General features: G+C 40.7%; 1 protein-coding gene across 2 annotated transcripts in view; it reads left to right on the forward strand.

Moving 5' to 3' along the window:
* The window catches only part of SECISBP2L (SECIS binding protein 2 like), a 60,774-nt gene extending 45,260 nt beyond the window's left edge, over window positions 1–15,514 (forward strand). For both annotated transcript variants that reach the window (XM_082452998.1, XM_082452997.1), the window contains 2 exons: window positions 4,721–4,940; window positions 11,228–15,514. In XM_082452998.1, coding sequence (XP_082309124.1) covers window positions 4,721–4,940; window positions 11,228–11,910 — 903 coding nt within the window. In that variant the 3' untranslated portion in view covers window positions 11,911–15,514. The remainder of the gene's footprint in view (window positions 1–4,720; window positions 4,941–11,227) is intronic.
* The last annotated feature ends 12,366 nt before the right edge of the window (window positions 15,515–27,880 follow it).

Consider the following 27,880-nt stretch of genomic DNA (forward strand, 5'->3'; position numbering starts at 1 on the left):
CTGCATGAGCTGCTTGTAAATTTTGGAGATTAATCCTTTGTCAGTTGCTTCGTTTGCAAATATTATCTCCCATTCTGAGGATTGTGTTTTCATCTTGTTTATGGTGTCCTTTGCTGTGCAAAAGCTTTTAAGTTTCAGTAGGTCCCATTTGTTTATTTTTGTTTTTACTTCCATTACTCTAGACGGTGTGTCAAAAAGGATCTTGCTGTGATTTATATCATAGAGTGTTCTGCCTATGTTTTCCTCCAAGAGTTTTATAGTGTCTGGCCTTAAATTTAGATCTTTTATCCATTTTGAGTTTATATTTGTGTATGGTGTTAGGGAGTGTTCTAATTTCATACTTTTACATATAGCTAGCTGTCCAGTTTTCCCAGCACCTCTTATTGAAGAGGCTGTCTTTTCTCCATTGTATATTCTTGCCTTTTTTATCAAAGATAACGTGACCATATGTGCATGGGTTTATCACTGGGCTTTCTATCCTGTTCCACTGATCTATATTTCTGTTTTTGTGCCAGTACCATACTGTCTTGATTACTGTAGCTTTGTAGTATAGTCTGACGTCCGGGAGCCTGATTCCTGCGGCTCTGTTTTTCTTTCTCAAGATTGCTTTGGCTATTCGGGGTCTTTTGTGTTTCCATACAAATTGTGAAATTTTTTGTTCTAGTTCTGTGAAAAATGCCATTGGTAGTTTGATAGGGATTGCACTGAATCCGTAGGTTGCTTTCGGTAGTATAGTCATTTTCACAATGTTGATTCTTCCAATCCAAGAACATGGTATATCTCTCCATCTGTTTGTGTCATCTTTAATTTGTTTCATCAGTATCTTATAGTTTTCTGCATAGAGGTCTTTGGTCTCCTTAGGTAGGTTTATTCCTAGGTGTTTTATTCTTTTTGTTGCAGTAGTAAATGGGAGTGTTTCCTTAATTTCTCTTTCAGATTTTTCATCATTAGTGTATAGGAATGCAAGAGATTTCTGTGCATTAATTTTGTATCCTGCTACTTTACCAAATTCATTGATTAGCTGTAGTAGTTTTCTGGTAGCATCTTTAGGATTCTCTATGTATAGTATCATGTCATCTGCAGACAGTGACAGTTTTACTTCTTCTTTTCCAATTTGGATACCTTTTATTTCTTTTTCTTCTCTGATTGTTGTGGCTAAAACTTCCAAAACTATGTTGAATAATAGTGGTGAGAGTGGACAACCTTGTCTTGTTCTTGATCTTAGTGGAAATGGTTTCAGTTTTTCACCATTGAGAGTGATGTTGGCTGTGGGTTTGTCATATGTGGCCTTTATTATGTTGAGGTAAGTTCCCTTTATGCTTACTCTCTGGAGGGTTTTTATCACAAATGGATGTTGATTTTTGTCGAAAGCTTTCTCTGCATCTATTGAGATGATCATATGGTTTTTCTCCTTCAGTTTGTTAATATCGTTTGTCACATTGATTGATTTGCATATATTGAAGAATCCTTGCATTCCTGGGATAAACCCCACATGATCGTGGTGTATGGTCCTTTTAATGTGCTGTTGGATTCTGTTTGCTAGTGTTTTGTTGAGGATTTTTGTATCTGTGTTCATTGGTGATATTGGCCTGTAGTTTTCTTACTTTGTGACATCTTTGTCTGGTTTTGGTATCAGGTTGGTGGTGGCCTCATAGAATGAGTTTGGGAGTGTTCCTCCCTCTGCTATACTTTGGAAGAGTTTGAGAAGGATAGGTGTTAGCTGTCTGTAAATGTTTGATAGAATTCACCTGTGAAGCCATCTGGTCCTGGGCTTTTGTTTGTTGGAAGATTTTTAATCACAGTTTCAATTTCAGTGCTTGTGATTGGTCTGTATATATTTTCTATTTCTTCCTGGTCAGTCTCAGAAGGTTGTGCTTTTCTAAGAATTTGTCCATTTCTTCCAGATTGTCCATTTTATTGGCATATATTTGCTTGCAGTAATCTTTCAAGATCCTTTGTATTTCTGCAGTATCAGTTGTTACTTCTCTTTTTTCATTTCTAATTCTGTTGATTTGTCTTCTCCTTTTTTTTCTTGATGAGTGTGGCTAATGGTTTATCAATTTTGTTTATCTTCTCAAAGAACCAGCTTTTAGTTTTATTGATCTTTGCTATTCTTTCCTTCTTTTTTTTTTTTCATTTATTTCTGATCTGATCTTTATGATTTCTTTCCTTTTGCTATCTTTGGGGGTTTTTTTGTTCTTCTTTCTCTAATTGCTTTAGGTGTAAGGTTAAGTTGTTTATTTGAGATGTTTCTTGTTTCTTGAGGTAGAATTGTATTTCTATAAACTTCCCTCTTAGAACTGCTTTTGCTGCATCCCATAGGTTTTGGGTTGTCCTGTTTTCATTGTCATTTGTTTCTAAGTATTTTTTGATTTCCTCTTTGATTTCCCTTGTCTTTATATCCCTGAAAACCTTTTACATTACTCGAGGATGAGCAGGTAATAAATGTTTGTTTAATTATTTGTATGGTAGATGTGTTATCTGCCTGTTAGTGTTAAACTACATGTGAGAATTTGGGTGGTAAGTAGCTCTGTGGTAAAGACACATAATAACAATGTACTCTTTTGTTCACTGTTAGAGTTTATGGAATAGGAATGGGATCAGGGTCAGGAAAAGGGGACATGTTTGGTTTTAATTGTATTGATTTCTTACTGAACTATATTTATTAGGTTATGTGTATGATATTATATTATAAAATGTTTGGCAGTTTTGTTTGTACATTGCTTTTCTTGCCTTCTCCATTTTGAGGTAGGAAGTTATTGTTTAAACCAAAACACATTCATAAAATGGACGTAAAGGAAGTGCTGATATACTGTCAAGTGTGTCTACTCATAGTAATGTGGTAGTGCACCTACCCTATATTTACCATGTAATCATGCTAACCTTTGAATTAAGCTTTCTGTCCTTACCCTGATATTCAACGCTTTTATTCCCTAATAGCTTCTCTCTTCAATTTTATTTTCTCTTCTTCTTGCATATTGTTTTATTCCCAACAGTTTCTGTGTTTTATTTATATTGTAAAACCAATGTTAATCCCAAAATTGCATATCCATAAGCCTATATTCTTTTTGTTGGCTTCACTTAAGTGCATGGTTTATTAAACATTGCAAACAAATATTTATGAAGTCTCTTACATGTAACTCATGGGGGCTTTTTTTAACAGAATCCATCCTCCTTTTTAAAAATAAGTAAATCCTGAATATATTTTTGATACCACTAGCACCCACCCCTTTTCAAAAATCAATACAGTTAGCAGCAGTGTTTATTGTACCTGTATTGTACTTTAAACAGTTTAAACTGCAGCTGGGTAAAGCACACTACTTATGTTTTTCCTGCTTAAGTTTAGTTTTTAGAGATACATTATTCCATAGTAATATGACACGTTTGCCATGCATTCATGTTTTTATGGTTTATATTTAAATGACAGTGCCTTGTTAAGAAAAAAAAATTGTGCTATACTTTTTCTCCCTTGTCTGAAAACATAATTTTATATATATAATTAAACATATTCTTACAGGTGGCCAGGTCATATTTACCATCTGAAATTTTTTACTTAATATGTGGGTATGTTGCATTCTGATACTAAATCAAGACATTAAACAGGAGTAGAATGTTGAATTGTGTTGAATTGTGGTGTAAGAATCACTAAAAGTCATTCTTTGGTTGTCTTTCGGGTGACTGTGAAAACTTCAGTTTTCTTTAGACATCGTGAGACGTCATAGTTATTGAAGTACAGCTTTAATGCCTAAAGAATTTTGCCATTTATTAACACAAATGTGCTCTGTCATTTACAGTTTCACTGGGATTATTAATTCCATTCATGTTCATTCTGTTTTGCTGATGGAAGAACTTCTGGTTAACTCCACATTCTATTTCCAGGTTCTTTATTCTATTTTTATAATTAGCCTTTCATCATTTTCAAGGCCGCAGCTAGCCATACCATCACTTACTTCTTTTTGGTCTTCTTGTAAAGAGTTCTTTTAACAAGCAAACATGATAGGGAACTTTTCATTCCTGTGGAGACTGCCATCTGCTTCTGCATCCTTTGATATCACCCTGCATACACTCATTCCCTTATATTCGAACCCATATAAGATTCTTCACTGCTCCCCAAACATGCCTTGAACTTTACTAAGTCTGTACCTTGGTTTATGGTTTTGCATGCTTGGCTAAGAATGTACTATCTCCACTCCTCAAAACTATACCAGATTTTCAAGGCCTACATCAGGTGTCATATTCCTTTATGAATTCTTCACTGATGCCCAGCAGTTAGATGTTTCCTCCCAAAGCTAAACCACTTTGTACCTCTCAAGGCATTTAAGGTATTGTCCCCTGAATCATCATTGTCTCCTGTCCTCTCCTTTCAGCCATATGGAAGGTTCCTTGAGAGCAGAGGGATGGTTCCAGTGGTCTTTGTACCCACTATAGTGCCACATGCTAAAGGGTGCAGTTGTTGAATTGATAAACTGTGTAAGAAGTTTAATATAGCATATTTAGTGGCTAGTACTGAATCAAGAAGTTGCCTCAGACTTGTGAGAATTAAATGAACAATATATGTAAGTTACAGAGTATTTTATAAGGTTCTGTGGTTTGCATACCATTTGGATTTTGTGCTGATAGAAAGTGTATCCAATCCTGAAGCAGTAGAGGTATTTATTGCTAATGATAGTAATAAAGAGTATAACAAAAAATGGACTGCGCAAAATCTCTTTCTTTTTAGAGCCTGTTTAATAAGTTAGTAGAACTCACTGAAGAAGCCAGGAAAGCATATAAAGATATGGTTGCAGCAATGGAACAGGAGCAAGCCGAGGAAGCCTTGAAGAACGTGAAAAAGGTGCCACACCACATGGGGCATTCTCGGAATCCCTCTGCAGCAAGCGCCATTTCTTTCTGCAGTGTTATTTCTGAACCCATCTCTGAAGTAAATGAAAAGGAGTATGGTAAGTTATTACATACCATTTTAAATGACTGAAAGTTTGAAGTAATTTAATGATGAATGTCATTTTAAAAATGACTTTCCATGCTACCTTTTGTTTTTATCTTCTTGATTATTCAAATTTTGCTCACATTTTTGGTATAAAAATTGCATTAAACATGTCCATTGAAAGTTAGAATATTTGGGGCTGAGAGTTTCTGTGAGACCCTGAAATTAGTCACATTTCCAAAATCTTAAAAAGAAAAAAAAAAAAAATCCCAAAGGGATTTAAAAAGCCAAATGTACCATTCTTCTGACCTATCACTAAGTAAATAAATAAATTCTAGGAAAAATAGTGCAGCCACCTCTTTCACCTTGGCTTCTTGTTTTTCTTTTCTCTTTTTAGTCTTATCTGAAAGTTTATCAAATAGCTTGTTGCCACCTAAAATGTAACATGTGAAAAACTGAGTCATCATTTTCTTCCTTCCTTCCCACACTTCTCTTTCCTGCTGTCCTTGTCTGTGATTGTAGTTAAATGTTTGGAATGCTTTTGACAAAGCTGTAGACCAGAGGCAACTAACAAGTTATTGTGCACCTTTCAGAAACTGTTGGTCAGGGAAAGGTGATTCTGGCTTAGAGGCAGAGATGTTTCTTTGGCTAAAGTGATACTAGTTGAAAGTAAAGAAGATAAAGGGCCAACTTTGTAAATGAAATCAGTTCTCTATATAGTGATATGCCAGATCTCAAAGGTAAACTGCAAGATAAATTCCTAAAGCTGTGGGTTTGGGGAAATAAATGACTGTGATCTTCATTTGGGCACATAAAAAGAAAAGTTATAAAAAGAACCTCTCAAAGACTTAGAAGATGTTTTCAGAAAAGCACCAGATTTAAAGTGTTCAAAGATTGAAGCCTTGGCTTTTCCACGCTCTGCCTAGGGTATTTAGGCATAATTGATTAATTTCTGAGCCTCAGATTTGTCTTCAGTAAAGTGAGGAGGGTTTGTCTAGATCATGTATGAGGTTTCATTCAGAGCTAAAGTTTTGTGAGATAATGGCTGAATTCTAAGAAGGGATTTACACAGAACCTTAAAGATTCTGGCCTATGATCTGATTTATGAGGATGCCAACAAAATAAGTGGAAATAATCATAAATAATTTGCTTTGAGAGTAAAGCACAAAGTTACTCTGTCAGTATCAGGTGTATTCGACAACAGACATAAAACCCGCTAATGTGGCCTGAGAAATTAGGATATTTAATTATTTCACAATGTTGTCAATGTCCCTAGTTCTTTCCTTTTTTCTGTTCTTCCGTTTTCAGCCTGTGGCTTCTTATTCTTGTGCTTATCATCTCATGTTCATAAATGGCTGCAGTGGCCCTGGGCATCACAGCAGTTCAGGCAGGAGGTTCAAGCAGTGTGCTCTTTTTATCAGTGAAGGAAACAATTTTCCGAAGACTTTGCCTTTTGTTTCATTTGGCCAGAGCCGACCATGTGACTGCTTTTAGCTGCAAGGGAGATGTGGGCAAGAGAATATTTGGCAAAGGGGAATGGGATAGTCATGATAGTCTAAGAACTATTTTAATTCCTCCCATGGGACTGTGTTCAAGTCCATCTCAAGTTTGGGGGTTCTGTTAGCCAGGAAGAAAATGGGGAATGACTGTTAGGTAGACAACAAATAGTGTCTCCCATGCCATTCTGGTGCAGGATCTCTCAAATGTTTTCTTGTGATTTCCACAGTTTAAAGAGAAAACAAAGCTGGGAAAGGGATGCTAAACATTGGTAGAATAGAAAGGTTCCTATGATAGTTCAGTCTTACTGTTCTTTGTGTACACCGTAATTGTTTTCTTTGCTTATGTTTTCTTTCCCCCAGAGCTGAGTCTCAATTTTGTCATACTTACGTGAAACAAATAGTTTCAAACATAAATCCCAACTAAGCAGTACGTTCTTTGAGATAGAAACCTGACACCTAACGGGCACTTGACATATAATAATAATAGCTCACTTACTGAATTCTTACTAGGCACTTCTAGGCACTTTTATTAAGACATTTAATCCTCTGAGCAGTCCTAGGAGATAAGAAATATTGTACTGCATTTTACAGATGAGAGAACTAAAATGAAGTGAGGTGAATAACTTGCCAGTGTCACACAGCTGCTAAGTTTGACTCTAGAATTCTTAGCCAGTGTAATGTGAATTCCTTGTGTGTTGAATGAATTTCCAGTAGGACCATACGGTAGGTTTTCAGTAACCACTTGTGAGGGGAGGACTACCTCTATCTGTCTTGAGTTTCCGGCTCGTTCCCTGCCACCACACCTTCTTCTGTAGGGTCTTGAACTCATCTCTGTGTTCCTCTACTGTATACAGCTATCTAAAGATGGGCAGCTTCCCTCTGTGTACTGACTGAAGGGAGAAATACACACACCTCATCCTCTTGACAAACCAACTAGTGTTGTGAAAGTTGAAAAGGTAGTTTCACAAAGAACCAGCTAACAAAACAGGAAAGCACAGAGGGGTTAATAAGCAAAGAACAGCTTTATTGACTAAATTCTGCTAAAGGAAACAATTCAGAATCAGGGTAGGTTTGGATCAGTAGCATTTCCAGGTTTGTTGAGATCTTTGACCCTGCCTTTACATTGCTTCCTAATCCCTTCTGCAGAAGTGGGCTTCTTGATGTGCTATTCTGGCTTTAGACTCCTGTATTCAGCCCAACCCCCTCCCATCCCCTGCCCGCTCCTCCAACCAAAGACGGCATTTTCATACTCGCTTTGTTTCTCCCCATCACAGTTATGTGTTTGTGTGCTCATTAGTTGTTGATCAAGCTTCACCTGTTACTTTAAGGTGGGAGCCTGGACCCTCCCCGTGGATTTGTGACCTCAGTGGCTCTTTGATCGTTGTGACAGGTCTCTTGATGGCTAATCACAGAGTCCCTTGTCTCTGCTTCCAAGGTCATATCTCCCTTTCCTTTACAAAGGACCTGTCTGGCTTTCAGCTCACCTACCTAGTAGCTGAATGCCCAAGACAGAGCCTGGAGAGAGATCATCCCTGCTCAGTCTTCTGACCACCTTTCTTTTTCCTGTTCCTTTGACTCACTGTCAAGGGAGAGGTGGGACTTTTTCTAAGACCCCACATGAATTCTTATAGTACTTTTGAAAGAGGAAAAAAGCTGTCAGAAGGAAATATGTGTACCTAAATTTTGTAAATTGTATGGCTTTTGAAAGTTATTTTCTGCGTAATTAAATATATGGGTGAAAATTTTCATTTACTGTAAAGGCTTATTTTCCCAGCACATACTGTATGCGAGCCACAGGAACACAGAGATGAGGGGGAATGAGTAGGGAGGAGGGAGTAGAACAGAAAACAAAAAACAAATGCTTTTGAACCAAATATGCAGAAAGTGCTGTGGGAGTTCAGGTTAGTGACGGTCTTAGGAAAGTCAGGAAAGGCTTCACAAAGGAACTGACGTTTAAAGGTGGTTGTCAAGAATGAGTAGGAGTGTGAAGGGTAAAGGAGGAAAACACATCTCATCCAGAAAGAACAGCTTATGCAAAGCAAAGAATTGTAAACAGAAAGGGTATGACTTCTGTGAGCAGTGAGAATTCAAAGTGACCTTGAGCATGGAATGCATGGCTGGGAGTTAAAATGAATGGGACCAGAAGGATAGATTATGAAGGGCTTGGTTACTAAACTAAGGAGTTTGGATTACTAGGGTAATAAAAAGCCAGTTAGACAGTGATGTGATCAATTCACAAAACCAATTAGAAAGATATAGTAGATGTACAGCAAGGTAAAGGAGGCTTGAGCTAAGGCAGTAGTGGCCAAATTTAATAGTTTTGGGGCTCGAAATGACATGGTATAGTTATGAGTTCAATGGAATGAAGGGATATAGTAAGGGAGAAAGATAGGATCAAGGATTACTATAAGGTTTCTTCTGCTTTGAGACTGAAAAGGATGTTATTAACTGAGAATGAGAATAAAGTAGGACGACTAGATTTTTTGTCATGAGGTAGGAATGCAAGTGGAAAGACCTGTTCTACATTTGAAGTAGCTGCAGGAAAGGAAGGTTTTTTTCCCAAACCATGCACCCTGATTCCAGGTGGCCAAAATATGGTCTGTAGCAATATATGATTGATAGGGGGCAATCAAGTTAACTATATTTGTATGAATAGGCTTGCTTTATCACTACAGCTTGATCATTATGCCTGTAAAATGCAAGTAGCAGCTACAATGTAAATAGAAGGGGATTTTTATTTTTTAAGAAAAGGCAAAAATAAGTGGGACTACACCGAATCAAACAGCTTTTGTACAGCAAAGGAAACCATCAACAAAATGAAAAGGCAACCTACTGAATGGGAGAAAATATATTTGCAAATCATGTATCTGATGAGGGATTAATAACCAAAATATATAAAGAACTCATACAACTCAATAGCAAAAAAAAAATCCGATTTAAAATTGGGCAGAGGATCTGAATAGACATTTTTCCAAAGAAAGACACACAGACGACCAACAGGTACATGAAAAGATGCTCAACATCACCAGTCATCAGAGAAATGCCAATCAAATCCACAATGAAATATCAGCTCACAACCTGTTAGTTGGCTGTTATCAAAAAGATGAAAAATAACAGATGTTTGCAAGGATGTGGAGCAAAGGGAACCCTTGTGCACTACTCATGGGAATGTAAGTTGGTGCAGCCACTAAGGAAAACAATATGGAGGTTCCTCAAAATATTAAGATGAGAACTACCGTATGATCGAGCAATTCCACTCCTGTGTATTTATCTGAAGAAAACAAAAACACTAGCTCAAAAAAGAGGTATTCACCCCCCATGTTTATTGCAGCATTATTTACAATAACCAAGATATGGAAACAACTTAATGTCCATTGACGGATAAATGGGTAAAGAAGATCAGTGTATAAAGAAGATGTGGTGTGTGTGTGTGTATATATATATATATATATATATATATATATATATATATATACATACACACACACACACACACACACACACACCGTGGAATATTATTCAGCTATTAAAAAGAATGAAATCTTGCCATTTGTGATAATAAGGATGAGCCTCGAGGGCATTATGCTAAGTGAAATAAGTCAGAAAAAGAAAGACAAACACCGTATCATCTCATTTATATGTGGAATCTTCAAAACAAAACAAAACAAAACATAAACCAAAAAAACCCAGAGAAAACTCCCGAAGTGCATAGATACAGAGAACAGATTGGTGGTTGCCAGAGGCAGGGGGGGCTGGGGGTGGGCGAAATTGGTGAAGGGGGTAAAAAGTTACCACCTTCCAGTTATAAAATAAATATGGCTTGGAGATCTAATGTACAGCATGGTGACTACAATTAATATTATTGTATCGTGTATTTGAAAGTTGCTAAGAGGGTAGATCTTAAAAAAAATTTGTAATTATTTATTAATGGGGATGGATGTTAACTAGACTTCTTGTAGTGATCATTTCTCAGTATATGCAAATACTGAATCATTATGTTGTACACCTGAAACTGTAATAATATAATGTTTTATGTCAATTATACCTCGGTGATAAAAAAATTAAATGGAAAAAAAAATAAAACGCACAAAAAAATAGGTGGGAGAGTTGTTCTTCTTCATCTCCTGATTCCTAGTACATTTTTTGCTCTAAACTGACTACCTGTTGTTAAAAATAATTTAGATGATCACCACTGTATTATATAATAACACTTTATTATTTTTTGGCTTCAAAGTCACTTGGTAAGCCAGGCAACATACATATGTTATAAAACACATTTTCACAAATATTAGAAGTGCATGCATGGCATCTTTGCTTATAAATGGAAACACAAGTTCCATTACAGGCCAAAAGACAGCTCTAACTTGCTAAAGGAGCACAATATAAGCCTGTTAAATCAGAACTATTTCTTTCTCTCTTTTTTTTTCTGATGGACATCTTGGCTCTGCCATCTGTGACTTGTGGATCCTTGAGCCCAGGACACTTCAGGGCCAAAAAAAGTTAGGCAATTCATTGATTTTTATGAATACATGGATTTTATATATTAGAGTCAGTGAGCTCCTGTTAGTATTAGATCTTTTGCATTCTGAAGCATTAATATACTTATTTTGGCCTCTTTGTTTCTTTATGTTAAATATGCTGGGTTTTTTTGAGAAGCAAAAAATTTGAGAACTGTTTTCCATTTATAACATTCCAGTCAGTTGGTGAGCCAACAGATTTCTGTAGTTTGTTCTTCTCTCTTTTAAGAGTTGCATGATTCTGAAACAGTGTTCTGGTTTTTAAAAAATCTGTTTGATATTTGCAGAAACAAATTGGAGAAACATGGTGGAAACTTCAGATGCATTGGAAACATCAGAAAATGAGAGAGAAGTTTCTTGTAAGCACAGCACATCTGAAAAACCCAGTAAACTTCCATTTGACACAGCCCCTGTTGGTAAACAGCCATCATCAGTGGCTGCAGGCAGTACTACCTCAGCTACAAACCCTGGAAAATCAACAGTGAGTGATAAAGAGGAAGTGAAGCCAGATGACCTGGAATGGGCCTCACAGCAGAGTACAGAGACCGGCTCTTTGGATGGCAGTGGCCGGGATCTTTTGAATTCCTCCATCACCAGCACCACCAGCACTCTTGTGCCTGGCATGCTGGAAGAAGAGGATGATGAAGATGAGGAGGAGGAGGAAGATTATACTCATGAACCCATATCTGTAGAAGTGCAGCTCAATAGTAGAATTGAGTCTTGGGTCTCTGAGACTCAGAGAACGATGGAAACTCTTCAGCTTGGAAAAACCCTTAATGGTTCTGAGGAAGACAATGCAGAGCAAAGTGGGGAAGAGGAAGCAGAGGCTGCTGAGGTGCTAGAGCCAGGGATGGATAGCGAGGCCTGGACTACTGACCATCAAGCAAGTCAGGAACAGCAGAAGCCCAGCAACTGCAGCTCGCTGCACAAGGAGCACTCTGATTCTAATTATACGCCCCCAAATCTATAACTCAGGAAATGTCAGCTATCTATCTCCAACTATGTAAGGGTTGCAGCCATTATCTTCCATGCTTCATCTCAACGTTTTGCACTGTCCAGTATTTAATATATGTATTTAATTCCTGACAAATATTTTTGTAGCTGTCTTTTACTTGTTATGATCCATAGCTTAGCTTTTAATCAGCATCTAAGTATCTTTCTAAGAACTGTACGGAAAATTCAGAATTGTTTCAGCTTATTTTGTTATGGAAAATAACGATTAAAAAAGAAGACCAGGTTTTAAAGAAAGTAAATTTAAAATGCCTATTTAGTCATTTTGAAAGTTAAAGGTTAAGGTTCTAAGGAAAGGAGCAGTTACCAATGTTTGCTTCAGGACTACACGTCCTATACTCTTAATTTGTCTGACCAAAAAGTTGTTTGGGCTTCTTTAAAAAAGAACTGGAGGTAGAGTTAGAAAACTAAAAAAATGGCTGAGGGTAACTAAGTTCACGAAGTGTTCTGTATTAAAAATGGATGCAACTTTTATTTAGTCCACAAATGCTTATTTCAGAAGTCACTGATCATGGTAATTGATTAAAGTTGGGACAGGCTAAGACAGAGCCTCCAATACTTAGGCTAGCAAAGGAGCCACCATGGTAGATTAGAGCTGGCCTTATTTGTGGAAAGTTAGATATGTTGTCTTTAATAGTGAGAAGTCACCCATGATAGGACGTTCTGGGTTCTGTTTCACATTTGCTTCTTACTTACCTCAGGAATGCTCTTGTACATAGTTGTATTTGCATAAAATTAGGCAAATTTTGACAGGTGAATAATTGTAACCGGTTGTATGACTGCAGCACTTAGTTGTAAACTACCCAGAAGCAGAGTCTTATACTGGTGTGTTCTCCTGCATACTTCTGATTTGGGATTCTCTGGACTTAAAATATGGATCTGATTGGGTATTCATACTTGTCCTGAGTGAAAAACCGTTGCACCTTTTAAGAAAAATATTTTGTTCCTAACCTTGAGCACCTGCCAGCTAACACTGACCACAGTTACTGACGGGAGTCAGGGAAAGGAACTTTATGCAATTGTAACGTGTATCCTGATAATCAAGGTTTGGAAGAGGAAGTTTTGAAGAAAAGAGAAAGTTCTAATTGTGCTGAAACTGTTAGATGATTTTAGAGTGTGGAGATAGGCACAGGTATTAATTCTTTATCACTGTTATTTATCTCTACCCTTCTCCTGGAATGTTTGTACCTCCTTGGGCGAAGTTAAAGTTACTGAGCTAAATGTTTTGCTAGTCAGTCACCACCTGGTAGTGACCTCTGCAAGTTTATAATGGTGGGAGAATTACAAATTACCTATTCTTCTGTCTTCCCTCCAACCACCCACCACCTCCAGTTAACCAACACACGTGTCTGCATACACACACACACATGCATGCCAGCTTTACACTTCCAACTCCGATAAGCAGGCACAGAACTGAAGAGGGAGGGGTATTTTCCCTGCCCAGGTTTTATGGGGCAGAGCTTTGCCTCACAGAGGTGAGAGGGAAGAATTGGGCAGATTCTTTACTGAATGCATTGGGACTACTGTTCTAGTATTGATGTATTTATTGATCATCCCAACATTTAATTACTGGAGAGACCAGATTCTTGGTTGATGACTTAGTTATTTGTGAATTGTGAAAGCTTAGGAGCATTGCTGTGTAGGAAATGTCAGTCTATCAACTTTATTAGTGTGCTAAAAGGGGACGTTATTGTACTGTCCTGTCTAAACTGTTCTTCAGTATAGACTTCTTAGGCACAAAGTATCCAGTACTTAAAGGTATGTAGCTTGTAAGGAATGAAGCCTCTGAAATAGTAATCATGGATTTATATGTGGCAGATCCTACTGTCTCTGTACATTTGGAAGTGTTAGTTGGTTTAAAGAAATGATAGAGGTTTTGAACTACTGACAATCTCAAAAGTATATTGAAAAATTTTGCATACTTTTTAATGGTGTAAATTTCCTTTGCTTGGTGTCAGTGATTCAAATAACTCTTGATCTTAAGGTAACAAGTGGCTTTCAAAGGTTTCTTATATTTTATATCTCTACTGAATGAGAATTGTCATTTTAGATTTTTGACATTTGTATCAAAAGGGAAGTTGAAGAAATCTTCAGAACACCAATAACTTTGAATTTTCCTATAGACTTCAGAAGTGTTCAGTTATGTGTTTGATAAACGCTCTTGCACGTGCAGTATCTTCTGCCAGCAAACCCAAGGGACCATGGCCTTTTTTATATGAGACAGGTCACCTCTAGAGGACAACCCAAAATTTATTAAAGGAAATGCTACTGTGTAGAACATATGCTTAAATAGGTATTGATAATGTCTTTATAATTCGTTTCCTTTTGATAAATTCTGGAATTTGTGTATATTATATGCAGGCAGAGGTGTGAAAATTAGGAAAGTGTTTTTTGGATCTGGGGTGAGTAGCTCTTTGGAGATCTAGAGAGATCTAATGCTAAGAATAAAGGTTCATCATCACAAGAAATAAAAACCATAGTGATTTTTTTCTTCATGTGTAGAGGTTGTTTTACTGGCAATAATTAATATTAGATTTCTATTTCAATACATAAATATATGAATTAAAATATGAATTGCACTCCCAAAACTAGATTTCTGCTTCAGTAAGTTTGTTTGCTGTGAAGATTACTTCTCAAGAGACAGTGTTCATATTAGCTTAACTTTTGGTTTAAATATGTTTGTAAATGTTGTAATATATTTCTTTTGACTAAACGTGGGAAAAAATGTGTTATACATTGAAAAGATTTTAAAGGCTCTGACTGGACGTCATTTTTGCAGAGATGGTATTTTATATGCTTCCAGTATTTGGAAAAGAATTAGTCAAAAGGAATTCACATAGTTCAAATATTGAGAAATTAATATCCAAATAATGTAATTGTCTTATTTCTTAATAAGCTGGGGGAGGTGGGTGGGGTGGGAATTACAGTGTGCAAATGAGTAGTGAGCTCCACATTCATTTTTCAACTCTTTAACACAAAACTGTTCAATCCTAACACATTGTTACTTTAATATATATATAAAGAAGTATTAGTGTTTGTAAAGCTGCTGTTTGCTTAAAAAAAAAAACCTGTCATTTAAGTATTTACTTTATGTTGTGTCAACAAAGTAGAACATTAACTTATCCATTTAAACACTTTATCTTTTTTTGATTTAAAAATTTTTTTGTGAAATAATTTATGTTCTTCCTCCCTTGTTCCTTCCAACCTTTACACACATCACAGAATCAGCCAAACTGTTTGCCTAATCTGAAATCTGAATTCTAATTAATGATAAAAATTTAAACTTTGTTGGCACATCACACCTTAAGAGGATTTGTATTATTTTGTAATTTAATTTCTAAATATACCACATGAATTTATAATTTACTGTCTTAATTGTAATGCTCTAATTAAAAACTAGCAAAGTTAGTGTGAATTATAACATGAAGGGATTTTCATCTTGATAGGTCTTTTGCTGTATGAAGGATGATTGCTATATCACATTATAGGGGTAATAACAGCTTTTTTGCACTATGTAAATACTAGTGGAAATTCTTCTGTAACTAATAAAATGATTATTGAAATGTAGTCTATCATTTCAGAATAGGTGCTTGAGGAATTCCTGACTTGCCCAACATGTAGGATAGAGAAAAAAGAGTCCAGCTTGTGGTATCCCTTAGTGCTCCCATGGCTTTGCCCAAAGAAGGTAAAATCTGCAGGAAGGAGTAGCTAGTAAAAATCTCTGTGGTTGGTGTGATCTGTGGCATGGGTCTAACCATCTCACCAGAGACCATCTTAGTGTTAGGAAAAGGCTCTTACCAATTCCTTCTCCTTTTTTTTTTTTTTTAAATTTTAATTAATTTATTTATTTATTTATGGCTGTGTTGGGTCTTCGTTTCTGTGCGAGGGCTTTCTCTAGTTGTGGCAAGCGGGGGCCACTCTTCATCGCGGTGCGCGGGCCTCTCACCATCGCGGCCTCTCCCGCTGCGGAGCACAGGCTCCAGACGCGCAGGCTCAGCAATTGTGGCCCACGGGCCCAGTCGCTCCGCGGCATGCGGGATCCTCCCAGACCAGGGCTCGAACCCATGTCCCCCGCATTGGCAGGCAGACTCTCAACCACTGCGCCACCAGGGAAGCCCCCTTCTCCTTTTTATGCTAGTTACTCTGTGCCAGACATTGTTCTAAGCCATTTCCCAATATTAACTCATTTAATCCTCAGCAGCCCTATGAGGAAATACTATTATAATTTCTCACTTTTTAGATGATGAAATAATCATGGAAATGTTAAGTAACTTGCCCAAGCTTCCACAGCTGGTGAATGAGCAGAACTGGGATTCAAACCCAGTCCTGTGGTCAAGTCTGTGCTTTTATTCACTATGTCTTCTATGTTGTCAGCACAAAATGCTCAGTGTGTGCAAACTAAGCAGGGCTTCCCCTCATCACGTGTCTTCTGCAATGTGAGATCTGCTGGGACTGAACTGATTGCCTCAGAGACTGGATTTATTGAGCCTCACCTGATAACCCTTTGCCTGGGGTTGTCTCAGACCTTGTCACTGTATCACAATGAAGTGGAGGGAATCTGAAAACTCATCTGTTAGAAAATAATAGGTTCACTACTTTTCATAATGAAAAATTAAGTTTTGGTGATCACAAAGGGGAAGGAGGGTTGCCTCTCAGTTGTTACCAGGATAGTTCCCTTTTTTGGACCAAAATTTGTACTACTGCTGACAGAGTTCCTTTCCTAACTGATCAAGTTTTCTTAGAAGTGACCAGAAGAGGGTGTGCATGGCACCTGAAAGCAGTCAAAGGCTACCATGTAATATTAATAACTTTTTTTTTAAGTGAGGAGAGAGGGGAGAGAAGTATCCTGAACTATGGGCCTGACCATAAAAGGTGCTTAGTTCTGAGTCTAAGCTCAGAACTCAGGAGCCATACACATAAGTATTTCATTTTAGAAAGAGAACACCATCAAAAGACATTTAGATCACACTTTTAGTTCAATTATTTGAAATTTCTAAATTAGCAATTCAGTATTTTAGCTTAACATGGGTTCTTCTGACACATGAAATATGACACCTGGCTTATTACATTATAGGTAATAATGGCAGCCTTGTGGATCACAGGGCCAAAGCATGTTTCACCGGAGCTCCCACAATGCAGAGTTTGGAAAAGGGGGAGATGTTTCCATTTTGGACCCAGTCTCAATCTCTTTATTTCTCCTCACCCTGCTCCTCCCATCTTTCTGACACTTTGAGTAATTATTTGGCAACCCTCTGGCAAGGAAAGAGATTTATTCTTGCAGAAATGCGTTGGGTAACTGCGTGGCTATAACCTGGCTGCCTGTATTCAAGGTACAGAGGGTTAGAGCAAATAAGATAACTGAATTGCATGAAATTTGGAGCTCTTAGCTGAGCAACCAGAGAATGCAATTGTGAGTTAGCTGTGGTTTGGGGCCTGGAGTAGTACAGGTTTCTGTGGAAGGAATGAGTGCTTTGTCTTCTCAGAAGCATCAGGCTTGGTCATAGCCTTGAATTACTAGAGGGTACAGGTAATAACCACAGCCTTCCTATGGTGGGACTCTGATTTAAGGCAGTGTTGGTTGCACCCTTATCTATTAGAGGAAGAGTGATGTGAGTAAAAGTGGTACCTACTTAGGTGTGCAGATTCCCCAGGTTATCTTTGCATCTTTGTTTACCTGAGTTGGAGCATTTTCATTGCTTTGCAAACCCTCTGCTTGAGAATAGGATAACGATTGAAATTTAAGCAGTTAATTTTGTGTGTTAGCTCTGGTTAAGGAGGAATAAGAGAAAAGTTTGAAAATTACTGGTTTCTCTATCATATGAGAAATGTTAGAGTTGATTATCCCTGTCATTGTACTTGTACTTTTTCCTTGCTTTCCCCTTCCTAAAACCCGTCTTGTAAGGCAAATGGTGATTTCTCATAAATGCTCTAATATTTGTAGTTAGGAAGGTAAGAAAGATCTGTGTTCCTACTTTACAAACATTCAAACACAATGATGGCCAAGAAAAAGGAATCAACTATTTAATTTTTACTTGTTCCTTAGTACTTAAGATGCACCATTTAAACTATTTCATAACCTTTTAGTTAAGGGGATCGGCAAACTGCATGCAGCCTGTGAGCCCAGTCAGCCAACAGCCTGTTTGTTGTTTGTTTGTTTGTTTTGGTTGTACCGGGTCTTAGTTGCGGCAGTCGGGCTCCTTAGTTGTGGCATGCGAACTCTTAGTTGTGGCATGCATGTGGGATCTAGTTCCCTGACCAGGGATCGAACCTGGGCCCCCCCTGCCTTGGGGGCGTGGAGTCTTAACCACTGCGCCACCAGGGGAGTCCCGCCAGCAGCCTGTTTTTATAAATAAAGTTTTCTTGGAACATAGCCTCACCCATTCATTTACATATTGTCCATGACTGCTTTTGTGCTACACTGACAGAGTTGAATAGTTGTGACAGAGACCATCTGGCCCGCAAAGCCTAAAATATTTGCTATCTGGTCCTTCACAGAAAGTTTGCCAGCCTCTCAAATCATTGATGATGTCCAATAGCACTTGATACTTGTGTGGTTTTCCCCCAGTTCTTCCCTTTATTTCTAGGGATGATATATCTGTCATGGATGTACTAGAAGTCGTATAAAGTTCTACCCAGTGGTAGAAGGCATGTGGCTGCCTGGGAGGAGCATCGTCAGAAACAAGCCCTGCTGCTTTGTCACTACAGGGCTTTGGGAGGCCTGGGCTCATGTTTCCCATTCTCTACTCCCTCTGGAACATCGGCCAAGTCCCTTGATTCTCTGGTTCTCCTTTATCAACGAGGGATGTGCCGGTTGAGTCAGTTATCCTCCTTGGGGAAACAGCAAGTCCATTCCTTGGTCAAGGGTGGTCCCGAGTTGGACCAGGCTGGGCACTTTCCAAGGCCACCATAGCCAAAGGCTGCCAGTACCCTCAAAGCAGCTTGGTACCCGGAATGGGCCATGGTAATTAAGTCAGTCACCCTAGTTTCCTCAAAAATTTGAACCGAAGGCCACAGGAAGTGAATGGAGTGGGTGGGCCAAGACAGTAGAGAGGCCACTGATGCCGAAAACTTGGCCTCTGTGCACCAGTGCCAAATCAAATCCCAGAGACGGAGTTTTGGGTGAAGGAGAAAAGAACAGCTTTGTTGCTTTGCCAGGCAAAGGGGGACACAGTGGACTTGTGCCCTGAAAAACTGTGTGTCCCAACCCAGGAGGATTTGGTGAGGAGTTTTATAGCTAGGGTTCAAGGGCAGGCTTGCTGATAAGGATCAGGGTGTGTGCAGGGTCTGCACTCCTGTAATCTGGTCTCAGGTGGTCTCCTGATGAGCTTCTCAAGGTTATCAAACTGTCATCTTCTCTGGAAGGAAGAATGCTGACATCTTCCATTTTTGGGGGGTTTTAGTTCTGTAAAGAGCTCAAAGATACTGTTATGTGTATCCCTTGAGGTGGAACCAGGACCCTGCCCCAAGGCTGCACTATTGTTTCTTGGCGGCTCCTCCCTTGTCTCTGCATCCCCTCCCTTCCCTGATTGGCAACTGTTGGAATCTGCCCTGTGGAACTCAGGGAAGGCCATGGAGGCTGGAGTCTGTTCCCTACAAACAAGAAACGGGGGACAAGGAAAGGCTTCCGTGCCCAGGAGCCCCTCAGGGTTCTGCTCAGCTTCACCATGGGAGCAACAGAACAAGGAGCTGCCTCCTATGCTGACAGCTTTGCCTTTTTAGCCCATTCCTAGGCCTTTGATCACGACTGTTTTTTCTTAATTATAGAGAGCTTGTCTGTTTTTAACAACCAACAGAGTCTTCCATAGGTGATCTTTAAGGTTCCTTCAAACCCAAATGGTCTATGATTCTATGAAGAGAGGCGTTCACCATAAATGCTTTGAGAATACTTTCCACCTTTGTGGTTACATGTGGCAAGAACCAGCATCGTGTCAGGGTGGGTGGCTGGGGGCATAAAGAGTGGTACCAGGGCTGCAGCGGGGACCCAAGAGCACCTGGAGGATGCTCTCTCCAGGCAGAGCTGTAGGTGTGGAAGCCTTTCAGCCACTCCAACCACCACCACCTCCGTTACAACCAGATAAGGTGTCCAGAACCAACTAGCCCAAATCCTTGAGATCGTCCTTGAGCCCTCTTCTTCCCACACGTCCAGCCCATCAGGAAATTCTGTTAGTTTCATACCAAAATATAACCAGAATTCAACAGCTTTTCACTCCTTGCTGTCTTTACCATCTCTCACATGGATTCTTGCAACCATCTCTCCCCCGGTCATACTGTTTTCACTCTTGTGCTCCTGTGGTCTATTCTCAACACAGCAGCCATAACAATGCTATTACAAACCTAAGAGATCATGTCACTCCTCTGTTCTAAGCCTTCCAATGGCTCCATCTCACCCGGAGAAGAAGACTTCTTCTTCCTTATCTACAGTGGTCCACATGCCTGTGCACTCACACAGAGACCTCCTCTGACCTCCTCTTCTGCCACACCTTTCCGCCCACCCTTACTCGCTCTACTGGCCTCCTTGCTAGGTCTGGAACATGCCAAGCATACCGCTGCCTCAAGGCCTTTGCACTATCTGTTCCCTCTGCTGGAAAGTCTGTTCACCCTGCACCTTCTTTGGGTCTTTGCTCAAGTGCACCTTTACAGTGAGGCCTCAGGGGAGTCAGGGGCTACCCTATCTGAAATGGAACACTCCTTCGTCATTTTATTCCCCAAACCTGCTCTTCCCCTCCCCCACCCATCTGTACTTACCAAGCTCTAACTTCCTCTAGATTTTATTCATCTTGTCTCTCCTCCCCTACTAAACTCTGTGCAGGCAATGACTTAGGACTGTTTTGTTTCTGCTTACCCTCAGTGCCTAGTACAATGCCTGGCACAAAATAGGCACTCAATAAATCTTTCGAATTAATGAATGAAACAAGGCTAAAGCAAGGAAATCAGCATTTGCAGTGCAGCCGTGCTCTGTGCAGCCACTCCTACTCTCTGACTTCCTGACAACCCCTATTTCCCCTTTTGTTCGTGGTCTGGGATTGGAAGAAAAACTAACCTAAATCTCAAAGAGAAAAGCCTTACCCTAGAATAGGGGGGCTCCTAGAGTTACTCTGTATTTAATGGTCCTGTGTTGCTTATAACTCAAAACATATGGTAGGTTTAGTACCTAATGATTCCTGTATACGCAGAGGTGACAAATATGTGAGACATTTCTATGAGATTAAATGGGAAGGGGGCAAGAATGCACAAGCAACTTCCAGTGTATCTGTAACGTTTCATTTTTAAGCTGTATCATCAGTACGTAAGTGTGGTATATTATTCTTTATATACTTTTTATATGCTTGAGATATTTAATTAGAATAACCAAAAGGAACAGGCCAACTAAAATGCAACCACTTTCTATTCTGTAACTGACTTCCCAAACTTTGTACTGAGTCTGCCTTCAATACATTGACAAAGAAGATTAGTGGTAGAAATGGAACTAGAAGTCAGGATTAAATCCCTATCTTGATTGATTTAGCAAATAGTTACAATTTGTTAAGAGCCAATAGCTACAAATTTTATCTTCTTCCCCATGAACCAGAAACTGTCTCACTTCATCCATCACCTGGCCTAACCCTCCCCCAGGTAATGAGAAATATGGCTCGCACCTATGACTTTCCCATCTGCTCTCTAGCTGGAACAAGGTGCTTTAATCTTCATGGAAAGATTGAAGATTGTGTTGGCAACCCACTTATCTGGTTTCCTTAGCAACGAGAACACAGTATTTAAAGTGATGGCATCCGTTGCTCAGAATAGAAATTAAGTAAGCCTGATCCTGGTGCCCTGGGCCTGCTCAGGGCTGCTTTACCTCTTCAAAGACTCTTTCACACCTGTTCAGGTAGCAAAACTCTAAAGGGACAACTACCGAGAATATAATCATAGCAAACACTCTGGACCTGTATCCATAGCCAACTCACCCTTGCCAGTTATAGTGGCCCCCATCTACAATCCCTGGAAATATTGACCAAATTCTCCTTTTTAATTCAAGAATTGAAGAAAATTTCTCCATGTCCTTGCAACTTCTGCAGCAATTTAGGTAGGCTGCCACCAGTTTCCATGAAATCTGAGCAAGAATCAAGATGATGAAGCTGCCCAAACATTTAGGAAAAGCACAAAGGAAAAAAGAAGTTTTAAAGGAAATTGCTATTAAAGGACTGTGGCCAAGCATCTACTGTTTTGTCCAACAGAGTTGAACAGGTTTCCTTACTGTCAGACTTTTTAGAGCCTCTAATATCCTAATGCATTTTGACTCTCCATGAGGGGAAAGATTTATTATATGTCAGGCAGCAGCTCCTCAACATGTTGGACCATGGAACATGCGATTATTTACTTGGTCATAGAGAGCTTTCTCTGTGCAAAAACTATGAACATCCTGGAGGCTGGTAATTAATGCTAACTTTGCAGCCAGTGGGGCATCAGTCCACAAACTGGATGCTGTGCTTGGTCTTGATGGTGGCAGTGGCAGCACTGACATCTTCGGGAACCACGTCGCCATGGTACAACAGGCAGCAAGCCTGTATTTACTATGGCAAGGGTCGCATTTCACCATCTGGTTGGCTGGCTCAGAGCAAGCATTGGTGATATCTGCTTCAGAGTTCATAGTTTTCAGATTTCCTGGGGAACTAGCTTTTCATGTAATGTGTATAAAAACATGTTGCTTAAGCTATGAAGGTCCAGGAAGATGGGACACACAAGGGACTCCTGGACTGCTGTAACTCAGAGGTTCTCAACCAGGGGCGATTATCTCCCCAGGGGACATTTGGCAATGTCTGGAATATTTCTTTTTTTTTTTAAACTTTGGGTTTATTTATTTGTTTATTTATGGCTGTGTTGGGTCTTCGTTTCTGTGCAAGGGCTTTCTCTAGTTGCGGCAAGCGGGGGCCACTCTTCATCGTGGTGCGCAGGCCTCTCACTATCGTGGCCTCTATTGTTGCGGAGCACAGGCTCCAGACGCGCAGGCTCAGTAGTTGTGGCTCACGGGCCTAGTTGCTCTGCGGCATGTGGGATCTTCCCAGACCACGGCTCGAACCTATGTCCCCTGCCTTGGCAGGCAGATTCTCAACCACTGCGCCACCAGGGAAGCCCTGGATTTTTTTTTTTTTTAATTTATTTATTTATTTTTGGCTCTGTTGGGTCTTCGTTTCTGTGCAAGGGTTTTCTCTAGTTGCGGCAAGCGGGGGCCACTCTTCATCGCGGTGCGCGGGCCTCTCACTATCGCGGCCTCTCTTGTTGCGGAGCACAGGCTCCAGACGCGCAGGCTCAGCAATTGTGGCTCACGGGCCCAGCTGCTCCGCGGCATGTGGGATCTTCCCAGACCAGGACTCGAACCCGTGTCCCCTGCATTGGCAGGCAGATTCTCAACCACTGCGCCACCAGGGAAGCCCCCTGGAATATTTTTTATTATCACAACTGGAGAGAGTGCTACTGGCATCTAATGGGTTAAGAGCAGAGAAGCTGCTAAGTATCTTACAGTGTACCGGACAGCGCCCCCCAAATGTCAACAATACAGAGGTTGAAAAACTGGACGAACAATGTCAGGATGCTTGATTAGTCCTGAATGGGTTCAGGGCCCCCAGTAGACTCACACTGTGCAATCCGTGCTCTTGACTTGTGTTTCTGGCACATGTTTAGACATTCCCTAATGTTCCAGGGTGAACTTAACCAGACACATCCAGATCCTCTGGATAGAACAGGCCCTTCTCTCCCACGTACCCTGGGGAAGAGGATGAGGAGAGTTCACCCAGAGCTTCTGATCCCATGCCAGTGCCCCCTCCCACGGCTCCTGTTTATTTTCTCCCATCACATGGGGAGGCGTGTGAGGAGCGAAAGGGCAGGGAGGCACGTCTGGTAGGGGCTGCTGAGTGAATGCTCCAAGGAAAGCGTGAGTCAAGTGCTCACGGAAGGCCTAGGGAATGAGCTGGCCTGGCCCTGACCACACAATGGACTCAAGCACGAGCAGTGAGGACAACGCCACAAAGTGGAATCCAGTCGCCTGCCCTGGTGAGCAGTGTCCCTGAGGCAGAGGCCTTAAAGCCTCTGCTTGTCCCTCTAAACTCCTTCTCAGGGAACAGCTGCCCAGGCCACGCCCCTCAGGAGGATCCCTGGACAGGGGCTTGGAAATGCCTGAGCAGCCTCCATATTCCCGGAGAGGAGAATAGAGCGCAAAACCCCTGCCTGCAGAAGACTCGCTCTCTTCTTTAAGTCGTATCTTGGTTTGCCCAGGAGTGAGGAGATCCCCGGATGTGGGACTTAGTTTTAAAACCGAGACCGTCCTGGCTAATCTAGGGAGAGTTGGTCACCCTACTGTTCCTAGACATAGGGAGACGTATTCAGTCACGAAAATAGGACCCTTTATTATATTGATATTTTAGTTGAATTAGTGGAGTATTGATGATTATGGGCCTGTGATTGAGTTAGGTGCCTTGGTGGAGTTGAGAGAAGCACAGTAGTCCTGACCCACACATGGTTGTGCGCTGAGAGCGTGTAAACAGTTTGCTTGGAACTCAGAACATTTTCCCAAAGAAACCACATTACTTCCAGGCTAAACCCCAGAAGCCCTAAAATATAACTCAGAGTTGAAATGATAGGAACCTCACCCCCTTCCACCACCACCACGACTACAGGAAGCAAAGCGGTTGGAAATGCAGTGTTTCAGCTACGTGGGTTGAAACTGCTGCTGTGATTTCCCCTTGTTTCTAGGAGAAAGTGCCTATCACTCAGGATGATAGGTGCACAGTCACAATTTCCTGGCCCCTCCTCCTAACACATGCAAGTGAATACACATGTGCATGTACACATACACAAGTATGTACGAGCTCTGCTTCTTTTATTCTTTTTAGTGAAACCTAAATTAATGAGCTTTTATTATAGGAGAAGATTGTCAGTTGTGTGAATATCAGTACTCTACCCATTCCTTTAAAAATATTTTGAGCAATAATAGATTACAAAATTTTCAGTAAAGATAATGGTCAGTAATTTTATTAGTTAATTAATTTAATTAATTTATTGAAGTAGAGTTGAATACTTAAAAATATTTACAATGTTTGTGTTAATTTCTGCTGTACATCAGTTATACACATATATACATTCTTTTTTGTATTCTTTTCCATTATGGTTTATCACAAGATATTGAATATAGTTCCCTGTGCTATACATTAGGACCTTGTTGTTATCCATTCAAAATATAATAGTTTGCATCTACCAGCCCCAAATTCCTAGTCCATCCCTCTCCCTCCCCCACTCCCCCTTGGCAACCACAAGTCTGTTCTCTATGTCTGTGAATCTGTTTCTGTTTTGTTGATAGGTTCAATTGTGCCATATTTTAGATTCCACATATAAGTGATATCATATGGTATTTGTCTTTCTCTTTCTGACTTATTTCACTTAGTATGATAATCTCTAGTTTCATCCATGTTGCTACAGATGGGATTATTTCGTTCTTTTTTATGGCCGAGTAGTATTCCATTGTATATATGTACCACATCTTCTTTATCCATTCATCTGTCGGTGGACATTTAGGTTGTTTCCATGTCTTGGCTATTGTGAACAGTGCTGCTATGAACATAGGGGTGCATGTGTCTTTTTTATTATAGTTTTGTCCGGATATATGCCCCCAGGAGTGGGATTGCTGGATCACGTATGTGGTCTGTTCCTTACCCAAACTCCCACCCCAGTGTGACAGTGTGAGAATCAAGATTTCCTGGTGTGATGTCAAGCCAGTGGCACTTTCCTCTGCTGGGGTGTTCACGTCTCAGGGAGGCCTATCTGTGGCCTCCAGATGCTGATGACTGGGATGGGGAAACCCAGCAGACTCCCTAGAGACTGTCAGAGAGAGACACAGGGCTGGCAGCATGGGGGTGAGGACATCCCGAGCAGAACCCAAGGCAGAGTTTCCAGGACATAGGATCTTTGGTATGGAGAGACCCAAAGAGATGATTCAGTTCAAGTCCCTCATATACAGATGAGGAAACTGAGGCCCAGGGAAGTGAAGGGACCTGCCCAAGGTCACAGACTTTTGGAGGCATATTAAAAGAACCCAGATTTCCAAATCCCCAGCCTCTTGCCACTCCACCCTTTGCCTCAGATACTAGAAAATCCCCTGGGGTTGTCCCCCACTCCCAATTCTACTTTTTTTTTTTTATATTTATTTATTTAGTTTTGGCTGCCTTGGGTCTTCGTTGCTGCATGTGGGCTTTCTCTACCTGCGGCGAGCGGGGGCTACTCTTCGTTGTGATGCACGGGCTCTAGGCGCGAGGGCTTCAGTAGCTGTGGCATGTGAGCTCAGTAGTTGTGGCTCGCGGGCTCTAGAGCGCAGGCTCAGTAGTTGTGGCGCACGGGCTTCGTTGCTCCGCGGCATGTGGGATCTTCCCAGACCAGGGCTCGAACCCGTGTCCCCTGCATTGGCAGGCGGACTCTTAACCACTGCGCCACCAGGGAAGCCCCCAATTCTACTTTTGAAAATAAATTCTCTAAGGAAAGCTTTGTTTTCTGGCCAAAATAGTTGTGCTTGCTGAGCTGGGGGTGATAGAACTCCTGAGGAAGAGGTTGCCAAACTTTGCTACCCCGTGACATGGCAGACCCTACAGCTTCCCTGCACCTGGAATCTTCTCTAGCCAAGCAGAAAATAGCAACAGGGCAGCACTACCAACCACCAACAGCTTCTACCTTCATCACTGTATTTATCTCCACCAATTGCAAAGGGGCTGCCTTTCTCCTGGCCATTTTCTTACCTCTGTATATGTTCTTAAGCCCCAAGAGCAGTTCTTAAGCAGCCCCTTGAGACCACTTCCTGTGGGTGTGCGATGGTGTTAGAAGGGGAAATATAAGCGCTTTGCTGAGAGATTTCATTCTGGTGTTTCGTGCTGCTCTAGCCACAGATGTCTGCTGGACTATTCAAATCCCTTTTCTAACCTGGAAATGCTAATTATCTCCCTCAAAGCCATGCTGCTTTTTGCAAGGGCCTCAGGTGTCCAGAGGGGAAGTGGACGTGCTCTGTATATTCAACTATGATATTAGTAATGTGTGGGATATGCAGGGTGGTTTGCGCCTTACAAAATGCTTTTGTGTAGGTGATCTCGTTTCACCCTGTGAGGAAGGTAGGGCAGCTATTCCTGTACCCATTTAATGGATGAAGAAACTGAAAATAAATCTGATTATTATTCAGATTTATCCAGTGGCAGAGATGAGGTTAGAACCAGGGTCTCCTGGATTCAGTATCTTTTCCACCGAAATTAGAGTAGTCTTGTAAAATATTTTAATTGTTTTTAACTAGAAAATACCTACACATCATTCAAAATTCGAAAGGTACAAAAAGGTGTACAGTGAAAAGTAAGTCTCCTCCCTGCTTATCAGCTCTTCCCACCCCCAAAATGCAACTTCCTAGAGACACAGTTTCCAGAGCTAAACTAGACACATACCGGCAATATATATGGCTACATGTTAATAAACACATATATTTGTGTGTATAAACATAAAGGAGGGGGCTTCCCTGGTGGCTCAGTGGTTGGGAGTCTGCCTGCCAATGCAGGGGACACGGGTTCGGGCCCTGGTCTGGGGGGATCCCACGTGCCGCGGAGCAACTGGGCCTGTGCACCGCGGCTGCTGGGCCTGCGCGTTTGGAGCCTGTGCTCCGCGGCTGGAGAGGCCGCGATGGTGAGAGGCCCGTGCGCCGCGATGAGGAGTGGCCCCCGCTTGCCGCAGCTGGGGAGGGCCCTCGCACAGAAACGAAGACCCAGCACAGCCATAAATAAATAAATAGATAAATAGATAGATAGCTGATGTTCACGAAAGGGCTGTGTTTATTTTCACAAAAACTTTCAAGAGAAATTTGTAGAGAAATAGCTTGTGATCCTGTGACACAGGTTTGTTTTCATCAATGAACACCAGGAATCATGGAAATGATC

This window comes from Balaenoptera physalus, assembly GCF_965194825.1.
Source record: "Balaenoptera physalus genome assembly, chromosome: 2".
NCBI lineage: Eukaryota > Metazoa > Chordata > Mammalia > Artiodactyla > Balaenopteridae > Balaenoptera > Balaenoptera physalus.